The sequence below is a fragment of the Trichosurus vulpecula genome, chromosome 7, assembly GCF_011100635.1.
Source record: "Trichosurus vulpecula isolate mTriVul1 chromosome 7, mTriVul1.pri, whole genome shotgun sequence".
NCBI classification, from domain to species: domain Eukaryota; kingdom Metazoa; phylum Chordata; class Mammalia; order Diprotodontia; family Phalangeridae; genus Trichosurus; species Trichosurus vulpecula.
In genome coordinates this window covers 145,319,961-145,336,053 of record NC_050579.1, presented here as the reverse complement: position 1 = coordinate 145,336,053, position 16,093 = coordinate 145,319,961, and the positions used below count along the sequence as shown (strand labels likewise).

General features: G+C 37.4%; 1 protein-coding gene across 1 annotated transcript in view; it reads right to left on the bottom strand.

Annotated features, from left to right (window-relative positions):
• The window catches only part of MAN1A1 (mannosidase alpha class 1A member 1), a 180,552-nt gene that overhangs the window by 3,944 nt on the left and 160,515 nt on the right, over nucleotides 1-16,093 (bottom strand). Inside the window, exons 10-12 of the mRNA XM_036769288.1 lie at nucleotides 15,840-16,059; nucleotides 14,384-14,556; nucleotides 9,836-9,951 (exon numbers count right to left, since the gene is read on the bottom strand). Coding sequence (XP_036625183.1) covers nucleotides 9,836-9,951; nucleotides 14,384-14,556; nucleotides 15,840-16,059 — 509 coding nt within the window. The remainder of the gene's footprint in view (nucleotides 1-9,835; nucleotides 9,952-14,383; nucleotides 14,557-15,839; nucleotides 16,060-16,093) is intronic.

The following is a 16,093-nucleotide window of genomic DNA, read 5'->3' as shown; positions in this document are numbered from 1 at the left end:
GGAGTGACTAAAAATCATAGGTATCAACATTTTGTATTCATGATGTAAGAAAGTAATGAAATGAGTTTAAATGTGAGTTTAAAAAAGTATAGAGTAGCGAACAATTTCTACAAAAGACTAATCATTGCAAAACTCCCAAAATATAAACCTTTGGTGTAGTCAAAAATCCAAAAATGAACCAAAAAAATCCCAATTCCTGAAACCCAATACATGGTTTCCAGCTATTATGCCCACATAAATAAGATTTAAATATATTATGAAATTTTATGCCATGTTTTATTTTCTATGCTCAACGATTTCAGACAAGTGAATAAAACCCTTGTAGAAATTACAGGATCAGATCCTGGGGTGGAGCCAAGATGGCGGCTGGAAAGCAGGGACTAGCGTGAGCTCCCCACCGAGTCCCTCCAAAAACCTATAAAAATGGCTCTGAACCAATTCTAGAACTGCAGAACCCACAAAACAGCAGAGGGAAGCAGGGTTCCAGCCCGGGACAGCCTGGATGGTCGCTGAGTGAGGTCTATCCCACACAGGGCTGGGAGCGGAGCAGAGCCCAGCGTGAGTGGTGCAGACCAATCGGACCAGGAGCCGGGTGGAGCAGGCCCTAGCGCCCTGAATCAGTGAGCTGCAGCAGTTACCCGACTTCTCAACCCACCAACACCAAAGGCAGCGGAGAAGGTTAGTGGGAAAAGCTGCGGGAGTGGAAGGAGTTCATGGTTCGGCCACTGCCCCCAGGGCAGCGGAGGTGGGGCACCTATAGCTGCAGTTGCTTCCAGCCCCAGGCCCGCCTGGTGGGAGGAATTAAGTGGCGGATCAGAGCAGGAGTGCACAGCCTGCTGAAGATCTAAGCCCAGTTTGGGTTGGGGGTTCTTGGGGAAGGAGGAGTGCTGGTGTGGCAGAGCTGGCGCATCCCCCCCAAACGTGGCATGTAGAACTCTTTAGTCTACAAGCAGTCATACCCCGCTGAAAAACTCAAGGGTCAAGTTAGTTGGTTGGGAGTATGGCCAGGCAGCGAAAACACACCCAGATTCAGTCTCAGACTTTGCATTCTTTCTTTGGCGACAAAGAAGACCAAAACATACAGCCTAAAGAAGTCAACAAAGTGCAAGAGCCTACACCAAAAGCCTCCAAGAAAAACATGAACTGGTCCCAGGCCATGGAAGAGCTCAAAAAGGATTTGGAAAAGCAAGTTAGAGAAGTAGAGGAAAAATTGGGAAGAGAAATGAGAAGGATGCGAGAAAACCATGAAAAACAAGTCAATGACTTGCTAAAGGAGACCCAAAAAAATACTGAAAAATACACTGAAGAAAACAGCACCTTAAAAAACAGACTAACTCAAATGGCAAAAGAGCTCCAAAAAGCCAATGAGGAGAAGAATGCCTTGAAAGGCAAAATTAGCCAAATGGAAAAGGAGGTCCAAAAGACCACTGAAGAAAATACTGCCTTAAAAATTAGATTGGAGCAAGTGGAAGCTAGTGACTTTATGAGAAACCAAGACATTATAAAACAGAACCAAAGGAATGAAAAAATGGAAGACAATGTGAAATATCTCATTGGAAAAACCACTGACCTGGAAAATAGATCCAGGAGAGATAATTTAAAAATTATTGGACTACCTGAAAGCCATGATCAAAAAAAGAGCCTAGATATCATCTTTCAAGAAATTATCAAGGAGAACTGCCCTGATATTCTAGAGCCACAGGGCAAAATAGAAATTGAAAGAATCCATCGATCGCCTCCTCAAATAGATCCCAAAAAGAAATCTCCTAGGAATATTGTCGCCAAATTCCAGAGCTCCCAGGTCAAGGAGAAAATACTGCAAGCAGCCAGAAAGAAACAATTTGAGTATTGTGGAAACCCAGTCAGAATAACCCAAGATCTGGCAGCTTCTACATTAAGAGATCGAAGGGCTTGGAATACGATATTCCGGAGGTCAATGGAGCTAGGATTAAAACCTAGAATCACCTACCCAGCAAAACTGAGTATCATGCTCCAAGGCAAAACATGGACTTTCAGCAAAATAGAGGACTTTCAAGCTTTCTCAGTGAAAAGACCAGAACTGAATAGAAAATTTGACTTTCAAACACAAGAATCAAGAGAAGCATGAAAAGGTAATCAAGGAAAAGAACAAGAAAAGGAAATTGCAAGGGATTTACTAAAGTTGAACTGTTCTGTTTACATTCCTACATGGAAAGACGATGTGTATGATTCATGAGACCTCAGTATTAGGGTAGCTGAAGGGAATATGCATATGTATGTATATATACATATATATACATATATATGTGTGTGTGTGTGTGTGTGTGTGTGAATGTGTATGTATGTATATATGTATGTGTGTGTATATATATGTGTGTGTGTGTGTACATATATATATATATATATATAGAGAGAGAGAGAGAGAGAGAGAGAGGACACAGGGTGAGTTGAAGATGAAGGGAAGATATCTAAAAGAAATAAAATGAAATTAAGGGATGAGAGGAATATATGGAGAGAGGAAGATAGGGAGAGAGAGAATGGGGTGGATTATCTCGCATAAATGTGGTAAGAGGAAGCAGTTCTGTGGGAGGAGGGGAGAGGGCAGGTGAGGGGGGAATGAGTGAATCTTGCTCTCATCAAATTTGGCCTGAGGAGGGAATACCATACATACTCAATTGGGTATCTTACCCCACAGGAAAGAAGAGGGAAGAAGATAAAAAAAAGGGGGGGGGATGATGGAGGGGAGGGCAGATTGGGTGGAGGTAATCAAAAACAAACACTTTGGAAAGGAGACAGGGTCAAGGGAGAAAATTCAATAAAGGGGGATGGGTTGGGAAGGAGCAAAATATAGTTAGTCTTACACAACATGAGTATTGTGGAAGGGTTATACATAATGATACGCATGTGGCCTACGTTGAATTGCTTGACTTCTTAGAGAGGGTGGGTGGGAAGGGAAGAGGGGAGAGAATTTGGAACTCAAAGTTTTAAAAACAGATGTTCAAAAACAAAAAAAAAGTTTTTGCATGCAACTAGAAAATAAGATACACAGGCAATGGGGCGTAGAAATTTTTCTTGCCCTACAAGAAAGGAAGGGAAAAGGGGATGGGAGGGGAGTGGGATGACAGAAGGGAGGGCTGACTGGGGAACAGGACAACCAGAATATATGCCATCTTGGAGTGGGGGGGAGGGTAGAAATGGGGAGAAAATTTGCAATTCAAACTCTTGTGAAAATCAATGCTTAAAACTAAGTACGTTAAATAAATAAATTTAAAATAAAAAAAAAGAAATTACAGGATCCCATTCATGTTTTATATATACTAAAAAAAAAATGAGTGGACTAAAACAGAGATCAAAAAGTCACCTGGAAGAACAGAAGGTCAAGAATATCAAGGAATGAATGAAAAAAGTTTGAAGGAAGATAGTGTAGCAGTACCAGATCTCAAATTGTATTACGAAGTGGTAATCAGCAAAACAATCTGGTACTGGCTAAGAAATACAGTGGTAAATCAATGGAATAGATTAGGTATGCAATCCACAGTAATAAATGATCGTAATAGCCTAGTGTTTGATAAATGCAAAGATCCAAGCTTTTGGGACAAGAACTCACTATGTAACAAAAATTGCTGGGAAAACTAGAAAGCAGTTTGGCAGAAACTAGGTACAGATCAACATCTCACACCATATATCAAGATAAGGTCAAAATGGGTACCTGACTTAGACATAAATGGTGGTATCATAAGCAAATTAGCGGGGCATTGGGCTATTTTACCTGTCAGATCTACAGATAAGGGATGAACTTATGAACAATGGATAATTTTGATTATATTAAATTAAAGATTACTTGCACAAATAAAAGTTTATGGCCAAGATTAGAGGAAAAGGAGAACATTGGGAAAATTTTTTTTTATATCAAGTCTCTCTAACAAAGGCCTCATTTCTCTAATATATAGCAAAAGGAGTCAAATTTATTTATAAGAATATAAGTCATTTCCCCAATTGATAAATGGTCAAAGGATATGAACAGGTAGTTTTCAGAAGAAGAAATCAAAGCTATCTATAGTCATATGAAAAAAATGCTCTAAATCACTATTGATTAGAGAAATGCAAATTAAAACAACTCTGAGGTACCACCTCATGCCTATCAGATTGGCTAATATGAGGAAAAATAAAAATGACAAATGTTAGGGGGATGTGGAAAAAAATGGGACATGTATGCATTGCTGGTAGAGTTGTGAACTGATTCAACCATTTTGGAGGGCAATTTGTAAGTATGCCCAAAGGGATATAAAACTGTGCATAAGGTTTGACCCAGCAATACCACTACTAGATTTGTATCTCAAAGAGATTAAAGAAAAAGGGAAAAGGACGTGTGTGTGTGTGTGTGTGTGTGGGTGTGTGTGTATAAAATAAAACTTCTGGAACATGGAAATTGAGGGGATGTCCTTCAATTGGAGAATGGCTGAACAAGTTGTTGTGATGGAATACCTTTGTACTATAAGAAATGATGAGTAGGATAGTTTCAGAAAAACCTGGGAAAACCTTCAGAAAAACTGTATGAACTATGTAAAATGAAGTGAGCAGAACCAGGAGAACACTGTATACAGTAACAGCAATATTGTACAATAATCAGCTGTGAATGACTTAGCTATTATTAGCAATACAAGGATCCAAGACATTATTGAAGGATTTGGGATGAAAAATTACATCCACCTCCAGAGAAAGAACTGGTGGAGTCTGAATGTTACATTTTTTGCTTTTATTTTTATTTTTAAAATCTGTTTGCAACATGGCTGATATGGTGGCTCAGGGGATGGAGGGTAGGACCTGGAATTAAGTAGACTCATCTTCCTGAGTTCATATCTGGCATTAGACACCAGCTGTGTGACCTTGGGCAAGTCATTTAACCCTGTTTGCCTCAGTTTCCTCATCTGTCAAATGAGCTAGAAAAGGAAATGGTAAGCCACTCCAGTATCTTTGCCAAGAAAACCCCAAGTGGGGTCATGAAGAGTCAGACACCACTGAAAAATGACTCAACAAAGATGTTGTTTGGCATGACTGTACATGTATAATCAAGCAAATTGCTTGCTTTTCCAAGAAGGGGTTAAGGGAGGGAGACAGAAAGAGAATTGGGGGCTAGAAACTTTAAAAAATTGTTTTTACATGTAATTTTAAAATATAAAATAAAAAATTAAAATGTTGAAGAGCACTTTTCTAGAATGTGAGGCTTGGTGCTTTTCCCTCTAAAGACTACAGAAATTTATCTGAAATAATAATTATTAATTTTCCCTTGAGATTGAGAAGATTCATAATCAATCGCTGACTTATACAACTAAATGGATCAAAGTGAAAAATTTCATTACCATTAACTGAATCTAAAATATTATTTTTTGATTTTAATAATTCCATTTTGTTAACAAAGACTTTGGTGCCTATAAATTGTTGTTGGAAAAGTTATATTATTTGATAGAATTTCCAGAAATCTAGTAGGTTTTTTTTTTCCACATGAAGAAAGAAATATCACCTTCTAGGGAATTCACAAGTACCTAATTCATCCTAAAGAGGTGTCCAAAAGATAAATGGGTATGTTGCTCACACCTTGCGCCTTTCTATTTCAGATTTCTTCTTCTTTTCTTGGGTGTTAGGGCTGATTAAGTGAGGAAGGAAGGGCCTCCTACTCTGCTCTTAGGTTTCTTGGGCAGATTTTTGAATTCTGCTTGTCCCTTTCTTGGTTCCATGATTCTTAGTATAGCATCTCTCTCTCTCTCCCAAGGAACCAGAGATGACAGCAGGACTTTGATTAATGACTAGATTTATTTGTTTTGCTGCAAAATAAGGTTACTGGCATTTCAAATACTGTTGGTTGTAGTGAGTGATTAAAGGACTACAAGACTTAAAATAAGATGCACTCTCAAAGCAAGGGGCCATATTAAAAAAAAATGGACAATGTTCTCTGGTAAAAAAATGCTATCTTGCAATCTCCAGAGATCATGCCTCATCTCCCTAGGCAGAGGTACAAGTGATACAACCTCAGCTAACACACCAAATCTAACCAGTGTTACCTAGATCATGCCCCATTCCCTGTCCAGATACATACCAAAAAATCTGGGACTACTTGGGGCACTTTTGACATCTTTCATCCTGTTTTGTATGTATAGCTACCTTCCCTTTACTCCTCGGCCACTTTCCACTTCTTGCTTTGAGAACTGTAATCAGATCAATGCTACCATTGCTACAACAAAGGATTTGACCACCAAATGCTTTATGGGTCCACTCGCTATCCCTGTTACTCCTCAGACCAAAATTCCCTTCTTTGACCACTATTTCCCTATATGTACCTATATGTTATCTCTTCTTATTAGAACATAAACTTCTTGAGGTCAAGGACTTTCTTACCTTTGTATTTGTGTCCCTAGTGTCCAGTAATGGGGTCTGGCAAATAGAGGCATTTAATAAATGTTTTTTAATTGAGTGATTCTTTCATTTGTTCTTAGGACAAACACAAACATGGATTCCCCTACCTATACTTCCCAATAATTTAAGTCTCTTAGACAAGAACCTCTAGGAATCCATACAGTTTTATAAGAAGTAAGAACAGGAGAGTATACCAATACTGGTATCACAATCTTAAATCCCTGATCCGACTTCAAATTATCATTCTTGAAGAACACTTAAATAACTCTCCTATATATTTTGAATCAGCAGAAATATGCGACTGCTACAATAATTCCAGGGCCAGCATTTTTCTGACATTGTTCCTCATATGCTGAACTCCAAACACTACCCTGGGGCTAAATCTAGGGCAGTTGACTCTAGGCTACTAGCCAACATTTTCCTTGTCCTTATGTATTGGTTATGAGATGCTGTTTATTTGCATTTTTGGTATAATTTCTTAACCCCAAATAAATAACAATTTTCCTGTTGGAAAAGGGATGTGCCAGCTGGATGGCATGAGTATTCTGGTCTATTTGTCAAGTTAAATTTTTCTTTTTAAATTACCAATTGTCATTACAGTTTGTGAATGAGTTTCTCATTTGTTTGGTAAGCTAAAATCAATTCAGTATAGTGCAATCATTCCTTGGTCAAATGATAGACTGTAGACATGTAGTGACTCCACCAAGGCATATATAGCAATCCTAAGAGGATTCACTTAAAATAGCTACCTGCCTTAGTTCAGTTTATTAAGGAAGTTTATCTGACATAGCTAAAGTTTCCATTGCTTTTTATCAGATAATTTTTGAGAACGTTTTGGTGTGTGTGTGTGTGTGTGTGTGTGTGTGTGTATAGGCATGTTGTTCTAAATCACTGAAAAGGCTTAATGTGGTTATTCTGGATGGAATTTATCATATTCTGTAGGTCTGTAACCCTCCTTGACTCCTCTAAAAACTGGAAAGCTAAAATACTCTTGGTGGGATTATTAATTATCAGGTTCCACCAACTAGCCAACTCTGGGCTGGGTATGCTGTAGAACACAGCTATACTTTCTAGATAATGATGACCAGATCTTAACTCCAACTTAGTGCAATCCAGTTTAAGCATTTATCATCCATAATGTGCAAAAGCACTGGGAATACATGAATGTGAATAAGAAATGGTCCTTGACCTCAAGAAGCTTATAATTCAGCAAATCGTCTAAGGTAGATACACAAATATCAGTTAGAGTGTGATAAATGATATAACAGAACGCAGAAGAGAAATGTTATCTAGGCCCTGGGACTTTCATAGAGGAGCTACCACTTGCGTTGAGTCAAGACTGGGGATACTTTTAATAGGTAGATACAGAGAAGAGGACATTCCATGCCTCAGGGATAGTCTGAGCAAAGACAAGGAAGCAGGAAAGATGAGTGCACGATGGGGAATAGCATAATATAATGCTAGAAAGTATGCTTCGAATAGGTTAATGAGTCTGGATGATATTTAGTAGTATATTTTTTAGAACATGGGAATGACCAAATCAGAGCTGTGCATTAGGAAGATTTTTCTGATGCTAGTTTGTAGGACAGACATTGTAGAAAGGGCAACCCTTGAGAAGGCTAATACAATAACATGGGTGAGAAATAATGAAGATTTAAACTCTAGCATAGGAATTAGAAACAGAAAGAATGTGAGAGACAATCTGAGTTTAGAACTGAGGGAACTTTGAAAGTGAAATTGAATATAGGTGCTGAGGAGAGGGGAGAGATTACTGATATTCAAAGATCAGATAAAAAAACATTTGAGTAGCCACTGCGGAAGAACAAATTTTAAATGATGCTAAAGGCTCTGCCCTCAAAGAGCTAACAATCTAATAGAAGAAAATGCCAACACAAATATTATGAGTATGGGTGATTGAGACAATGCTGATATATTGGGCAGAAATAGGGAAGCTATGGAGAAGGAAGCTATTTAGAGAAAAATGATTAATTCTGATTTGAAACAGTGAATCTGGGGTGCCAGTGGAACTTCTAGTGGAAGATACCTAACAAGCAGATAGAAATGCAGATTTGGAGCTCAAGGGAAGATACTGAGTCTAGAAATCTTGTTTTTTATCATTTGCATAGTGGTGAGATCTAGAACCAAGCAAGTAGATGAGACTGAAAAATGAAGAGTACATTTATACAGAGGAGGGGAGAGAATAGACTCCTTGGGGGAAGGGTATTTGATGCTGGCATTTAGGAGTCATAAAGAGGAAGAAGAGTAAAGAAGGCAAAGAAGGAATAGATAGCTTATCAATAGCAAAAATAGAGAGTACAAGAGTCCAGAAGGATGAGGAGCTCTGAGGTCAAAGGATATCATGAAGTTGATAATGAAGTTATTAAGGATAAGATTGGGATGAGGAAGAAGAATGAACTGCCTCACCAAATAATTGATGAATAAGGATAGTGTGTCTTGGAGTTCAGTATATGGCACCGACAAAGCTAGGGAGTATGCTTAGTGGCAAGAACACATTTGAGAAGAGGTTTCTCGGTGGTAGAATAAATTCTATAAGAAACCAAAAGCATATCCACTCCTCCTGGTCTATGAAGTTGGAGAGAGAGACAGGATGAAGTTATCATTACGGTGAATTGTGAGAGATACTATGTTCCCAAGGGAAGACAATGTTTCAGTTAATGTGAGATGGGCAGAGTGGAAGAAGAAAATATCAAGGGTGGTAAGGGAAATTTTTTTATCTATACTAGAATGGGTCTTCTAAAGGGCACAATGGAAAGGGATAACAGAACAGATAGAGAAGAATCAAGACTAGATTAGGTAAAGCTCATCTGGATAGGGTTAGGAATAAAGGAAAAAAATGATAGAGGAGTTAAATAATACTTATAACTAAGGTGGTAATTTTGGATGGCAGGAATTTATTTAGAGAAGCAGGAGTCTGGGGGCAGATTGGAGGGGTAGGTTATTGAATGGGGATGAGTAACAAGTAGGTAGAATTAATGAATATGTTTCTTGAATTAATGAACCCTGAGATTCCAAACAGAAGAGTGGTAAAATGTAATATAGCTGTAGCAGTTTTTATGTAGATTAGAGTTTCCTGGAGAATTCCCTGGAGCCTAGATCAAAAGTAATGGGGTGGTGAGGAAGAAAGAATGGGCAGAGAAGCTGTAGTATTAACCTCTATAAACTGGATTCTCCAAGTGATTCAGACTCCAGATAAAACTATCAACATATTACATCTTTTAACAAGAATACAGAATTTTCTAAAAATCAATTTAAATTCATTTTGTTAAGTTTAAAATAGTAGCTTTTGCCATTAATTGGAAAGTCATATTATAGCAATCATACCTTGCTTTATCTTTCTTAATGATAAATAAGCACCTATAAAGATAACTTATCAAGCTACCTTATATTAATAAATTACATGAATTTTGGAATGTATTTTACTTACTTTAGGGTCTCTGCCAGGAAGAAACTCTGCTGTACATCATCATAACTCTCTTGCTTTAGATAAACGTCCCTGAGGCCAGAATAGCCTCCATCTACCCGGCAGTGTTTTTCCAGTGCCTACATTTGAAAGAGAAAAAAAAATCACTCACATTTAAGCAAATGAACCTTCATTAATTTTTATTATTAGCTTGCCAGATCCAAATCCAATTACAATTCGAGTGGAATGAGAATCTCTTGTCACAGAGTTTTCAATAAGAATTAAAAAATGCAAACCAAAAAAGCTAAGCAGAAGTTTGACTTAAAATGTGACAATGTGTATCATCCTATATAAGAAGCATACTTAGAGATTGGCCTACAAATTGAAGGAACATTCTCAGTATGACATTTCTCAGGATTAAGACCACCATCATTAGGCTGTGTGGATTCATTTCACTATAGCTAGGTATACAGGACATAGATTTCACATACAAATAAAAGATACCAAACAACAAAAATTCTGGTTCTGTAGACTTATATGCTTAGGGGAGTAAGTATGGTATAATAGTAGAGAGACTGCTGCAGTAGAATTCAGAAGGCTTTTGTTTAAAATCTACCTCTGCGACTTGTAGTGTGATATTAATTCATGTCATTTAAGCCAAACAGGGTTTTGTTGTTGTTGTTCATTCTTTGTTCTCAGTGAGGACCAAGGATGTCTTGACTTGCATGTGAACTGGATTTGAGTAGGAGCTGGGAAAAGGCATCAGTCTTACTCCCTCCTCCAGTCAAAATCAAAATCCAGGGGCAAGACAAAAGCCAAGAAAACCAATGAGGGCCCATCATGCAGTGAGTAACCTTGGCCTTTTTATATTAAGGTCTTTTCCAGGAGGCAACATCCATTCAGTGACTAAAGGCTAGGGAAGATTTGAGACCAAAGATGGCCCAATTTATCATCACAAGAATAGCAATCTGGGAGGGGAAGACTCTCAGGGTTTCTGGCCAGAACAGAAAATAATTCCTATTTATATTCATTCTAAGTCATCAAAACCTAAACAATAAGCAACAGAGGCTTGGGACTGAGGCTATTATTGGTCATTCGATGAAAGTGGAAGAGATTTGGGTTTAAAGGCTAGTCAGGTAGCTCCATCTGAAACACAACAGGCTTATTTAAAAGAGCTATATTTCAAGAAATCATAAATGAAAATTGCACAGGACAAAAAATAAATTGTCCAAGCTTTGCAAACCTTAAAGCACCGAATAAGTTACTATTAAGTCAACTAAGCCTCAGTTTCTCCACATATAAAGTGATTATAATACTTGAGCTATCTACCTCATAGAAATGCTGTGAGAAAAGTGATATGCAAGCTTAAAAGAGCTATATAAGAGAAGTTACTACTATTAGTCCCAGTCTGACCTTTCTGCCACATCGAAAAGTCAAATAATCCCTCTGGGCTTCAGTTTCCATCTCTGGAAAATAAGGGGATTATATAATCTCTTTTTCTCCAAGTTCAAAATTATATATATATATATATATATATATATATATATATATATATATATATATATATATATATATATATACACACACACACACACACACACACACTCATTTTTCTCTCTATAGAGTTCCTTTGTTTTTGAATTGGTCACTGTATTATCAAGCTCTTTATAGACACAAAGAATACAAGCTCCCACAAATATCTAAACTAGCTGGATCCATTATATGAACTTACAAGAAGCTGTAACAATGCAAATCATAAACAGGAAAGCTGACTGACAAATAGCCGGAACATCTCACACCAATAAATAGAAATAGCCCTTTACAAAAAAGTAGTAACTTTTCCAACTTAATAATTTTAGGGATGTGGACTGGACTTTTGATTTCCCAGTTGAGGGAATTTTCTACCAATTTAGGTTGGCACTTTTTTTGGAAAATGTAGTCTTAGAGAAGTGCACAGAGCACTGAGAAATTAAGGAATCTGCCCCGAATCATATAAGCAGAGGCAGGAATTGAACCCAGGTCTTCTTGGCTTTGAGGCTAAGTACTTCTCAATTTAATTTAAGGATAATTTATGATTATTTTCTAGTTCCTCTTTTCTCTGAGATAATCCGCAGATGGCATCTACAATATTAATAATATTTACATAGCATTTACTGTGTGCCAGCATTGTGCTAAGTGCTCTGTAATTATTATCTCATGATCCTCACAATAACCCTGGGAGGTAGGTGATAAGATTATTCCTATTTTGCAGATGAGGAAGCTGGGACAGAGATTAATAAGATTTGCCTATGGTCACATAGCTAGTAGGTTTCTGAGGTTAGATTTGAACATTATTATTCATTACTATTATTATTAGACAATGGGTAAGCAAGCCCTGGGCAGAGTAGACCAAAAAGTAGGCCAGTATCCAGAAAAAAGGACTTCAACTTCTGATATGTTCTTGGAACAATGCTTGCTGATGCTGATAACAGAACTGAAAGAAGCAAAGGTTTTACTGGATAGTTCGATGAGTATTTTAATTGTAGTCCTGTGCTCATGACTCAGTAATGATTGCAGGTGAACCCATCAATGCTTAAAGGTGGGAAGTGTAGAGTGAGGGGTGGGGATGTAGCAGCTTATGGGAATGACTGTATTGGCCACCAACTGGAGGGAGATATTAATGTTACAACTGTCTAGTTATAATGAAGGCTCTGGAAATAGGAGCTTGGAGGATGTAGTATTTGGGTGTGAGACTAAAACTCACTAAGCTTTTCACTAGACACATTGCTTTGTCTGGTGACTATGGTTTTTTCTACCCAATACTTCCTTGGCTAGTTAAGTAGACAGGTTTGTATTTATACAAGGGACTTTAAATTTGGAATCAAGCATATCATCTTAATTTCACAGTTGAATAAAACATTTTCACTGTACATAGACGGTGACATCAGTAATCTGGTTTCAATTCTTAAAATATGGCAGGACAACATGAAAACATCAATACTTTCAACCAGGAGGCAGAAAACTTAAAAAAATCATAAAAAAATTAAAATTGTATTTTGTTTTGATGGTCTTAGGTCAAGTTATGTTCATTTTCAGTTTGTTCATAATGCCTATCTTTTATTTCAGATGTGCATGTCCAATCTAATGAGAACAAGGAATCAACACAACTAGTTATAAGGGAAATAAAAAAATCCTAATACTGAAGCACCGAATAAAAAAGACTGGGAGACCAAATGAGGAAGCTTTAAAATTTTTTTTTTTATTTAGAGAGTCATAGGACAAGGCATTATTTCCTTAGATTCGTGGCCAGAGAATATGTGGAAAGACATACATGGCCAAAACAGGGCATTAGGTCTACAGCCCTTCAGAAAGGTCAATGTAGAACATTTTCACTGGCCTGGCTTCCTACCCCCTGGAACTCAGGGCTGGGGAGAAGTAGATTCTGGAAGGCTGAGATTGTTTTGTTAAATGAATTCCCCAGCTAGGAGAGCAAGAACTCAGATACCTAATAGGATGGGATCAATCTGGAAAGAAGACAAGAGCTAAAAGAATAGGTAGTACTCTCTGTAGTTTGCATTTAGGACCAGGGTTAACTCATAAGGCAGCTATAACTTGTAAACCTTCTTTAATTTACTAAAAACCTCTCTCCTTCATACATGTAACACTATTAATAGCTAGAAATTATATAATACTTGAAGGTTTGTACATTTGTTATCTCATTTGATTCTTACAAAAACTCTGTAAGGTAGGTACTATAATTATCTCCATTTTACAGACAAGGAATCTGAGTTGAAAGAGGCCCAAGTCATAGCTAGTTAAATGTCTGAGGACAAATTTGAACTCAGGCTTTCCTGATTCTAAGTTCAGCTCTCTCTATCCCTGGCACCTAGCTGCTTGGTAGTAAATCCTTTGAAAAACAAAAAAAACAACAACCTCATAAATTTAAGGAAATTTGCATGACAGTGAGCCTTAGGTAGATGGCGGCAGTAGAAATCAATAGATAAAACAAGCACGCTAAATCCTTAGATTTGCTGAGGGAAAAAGAAAAAGTGGAATCATGTGGGGGTCTTGGGTCACTGGACACTCTACAGATTTAAAAAAAAAACTTTGGATTTGTTCATGTGCACGAAAAACCAGGTACTACCTGATCTACAGATTAACCAAAGTACAAATAATATCGAGCAGAGAGGTGTCAAATATGTAGCTCACAATATTCCCAAGTATGGCTCAAACATGATTAACATATAATCGGGAAATATTTGAACTGAGACAGAGTGAAAACAGCAGAACCATGAGAACAATGTACAATGACTGCAATAATGTTGGTAAGTAGTGAAAATGATACGAAAAAAGGTCTGTCACTAAACATTTTAAAAAATATTCAGGAGAGACTCAGATAGGCAAGCAGGCCAGTGTTGGTATTAGCATGCTAAATGTCATATATATTTAAAAACAACAACAAAAGAAATTCACGATTTAATACGTAAGCTTCTTTGTGTTCACTGTATATGGCAACATCCGTGTTTGCCAAATTTATAACAAAAAATGACAAAATACAACATAAATATACAGCAATTAAAATGAAGACAGTACCTCAACAGCTTCCCAGGCCCATTTTCTGTACTTTGGATCATGGGTTAATCTCCACATGTACATGTAAGTCTCAATCACTTCAGGTCTCAAGATGTAATATTTTTCACTCTGCCTTGTAGCAATGGCTTCCACTCCACCATCAAATCTGAAAGCTTCTGGTCCCAGTTTCATTGCTAAAGAGCATAAACGAGAGCAACGATGGTTAGTTAACACATTGGATTTTAGTTTTACAACTTACAAGAACTCAGAGATTGTCTTGACTATAATCAAGAAAAAGAGAGTAAATCAAAAACTCTGAAACTCCTCAGGTATGGCACGATTCTGTCAATTCCATTTAATACTTAATACTGACTAGATACCCTAGCTGAAGTTAGTCATAAATATATTTTAGAAAATGACAAAAGACCCTCACAAAACCCAAACCCAATTCACTTTCCACGTATTCATTCATCATGCATTTATTGAGCAGCTACTTTCTGTAGGCAAGGTACTGTGACGTATGGTATCCTAGCTAGCTCAGCACCAGATTGGAGGCTGGCTGAGAATTCTGATTGTGACCAAAGCAAATTATTTCTCTTGCCTGCTGCATTTCAGTTCCCTTGTATCTAAAAAGAAGACAGTACTAATGATGAAAAAGAGGCTGCTTGGCTTAGTGGAAAGACCACTGAACTTACAATCAGAAAACCTGGATTTGAGGCCACGTTTTCTCACTGACCAACATAAGGCTTTGGGCACAAGGCACTTAACCTCTTTAAGGCTCAGTTTCCTCACCTGCAAAATAAGTTTAATAATACTTATATTTCCCCCATGGGATTGTGGTGAGGAACGTGCTTTGTGCACTATAAAAGCATGATATGAAAATGAGTTTATAGAGATGAATGGAAGATCTCGATATTTGTTAACCTAGTGTCAAATGTGGCATATATAAGTTTTTAAGATTAAAACTTAAAAGAGGGGAAAGTATTATATAATTAACTATTTAGTTATCTATTTTTTAAGCTTAATGGTGTTGACATATTTAGGAAGTATAACTTAGAAAGACCTGAGTTGTTCTCAAAGGCTGTTCTCTTCCAATGAAAAAAAGTATAACCAGGTCCAAGTCTAAAGCTCAAAGGTTTTCAGTCTGGTTCCAGTATGTCTATTGTTCAAGGAACAAAAGAGCTAAATTCAAAGAAACTCATTACCTAGAGTTTACCCAAAAAATGATTTTTCTTTTCTGTCAGAGAAGTACACAAAGATTGCCTATTAAGGCAGTGAGGGATTTTGATCTATATCAAAGGCGGAAGTGGAGTGAATATATAGACCTAAGAAATCAAAGTCTTTGAAGCTCTAAAGTGTGAATTAGAACACCTCAAAGGTCTGTTAGTATACTTAAAAACAGTAATGAAACAGTTAATTTTTCTTATAATTAAGCAAAGCCACGTAAGAGGAATTCAAAGAGAAACATGGTACTTACCAGTGCGGTTATATGATTCATAACATGTGCGGGCGATTTCAGCGCCAAGTTCAATGTGATGCTGTGTTAGCTCTGGAGAAGCACAGGCTGCACCAAGCGCAAACATGCCTCCAGCAAAACAAGTCAGGTGACCCATTTTGTGTTCTAAAAGGCCACCTTTCCACTCTGCAATGTAGGTCAGACCACCACTGGATTTCCGGATTAAATGAGTCTCAATGGCCTAAAGAGGAGATTTCATTTTAAAGTTTTAAATT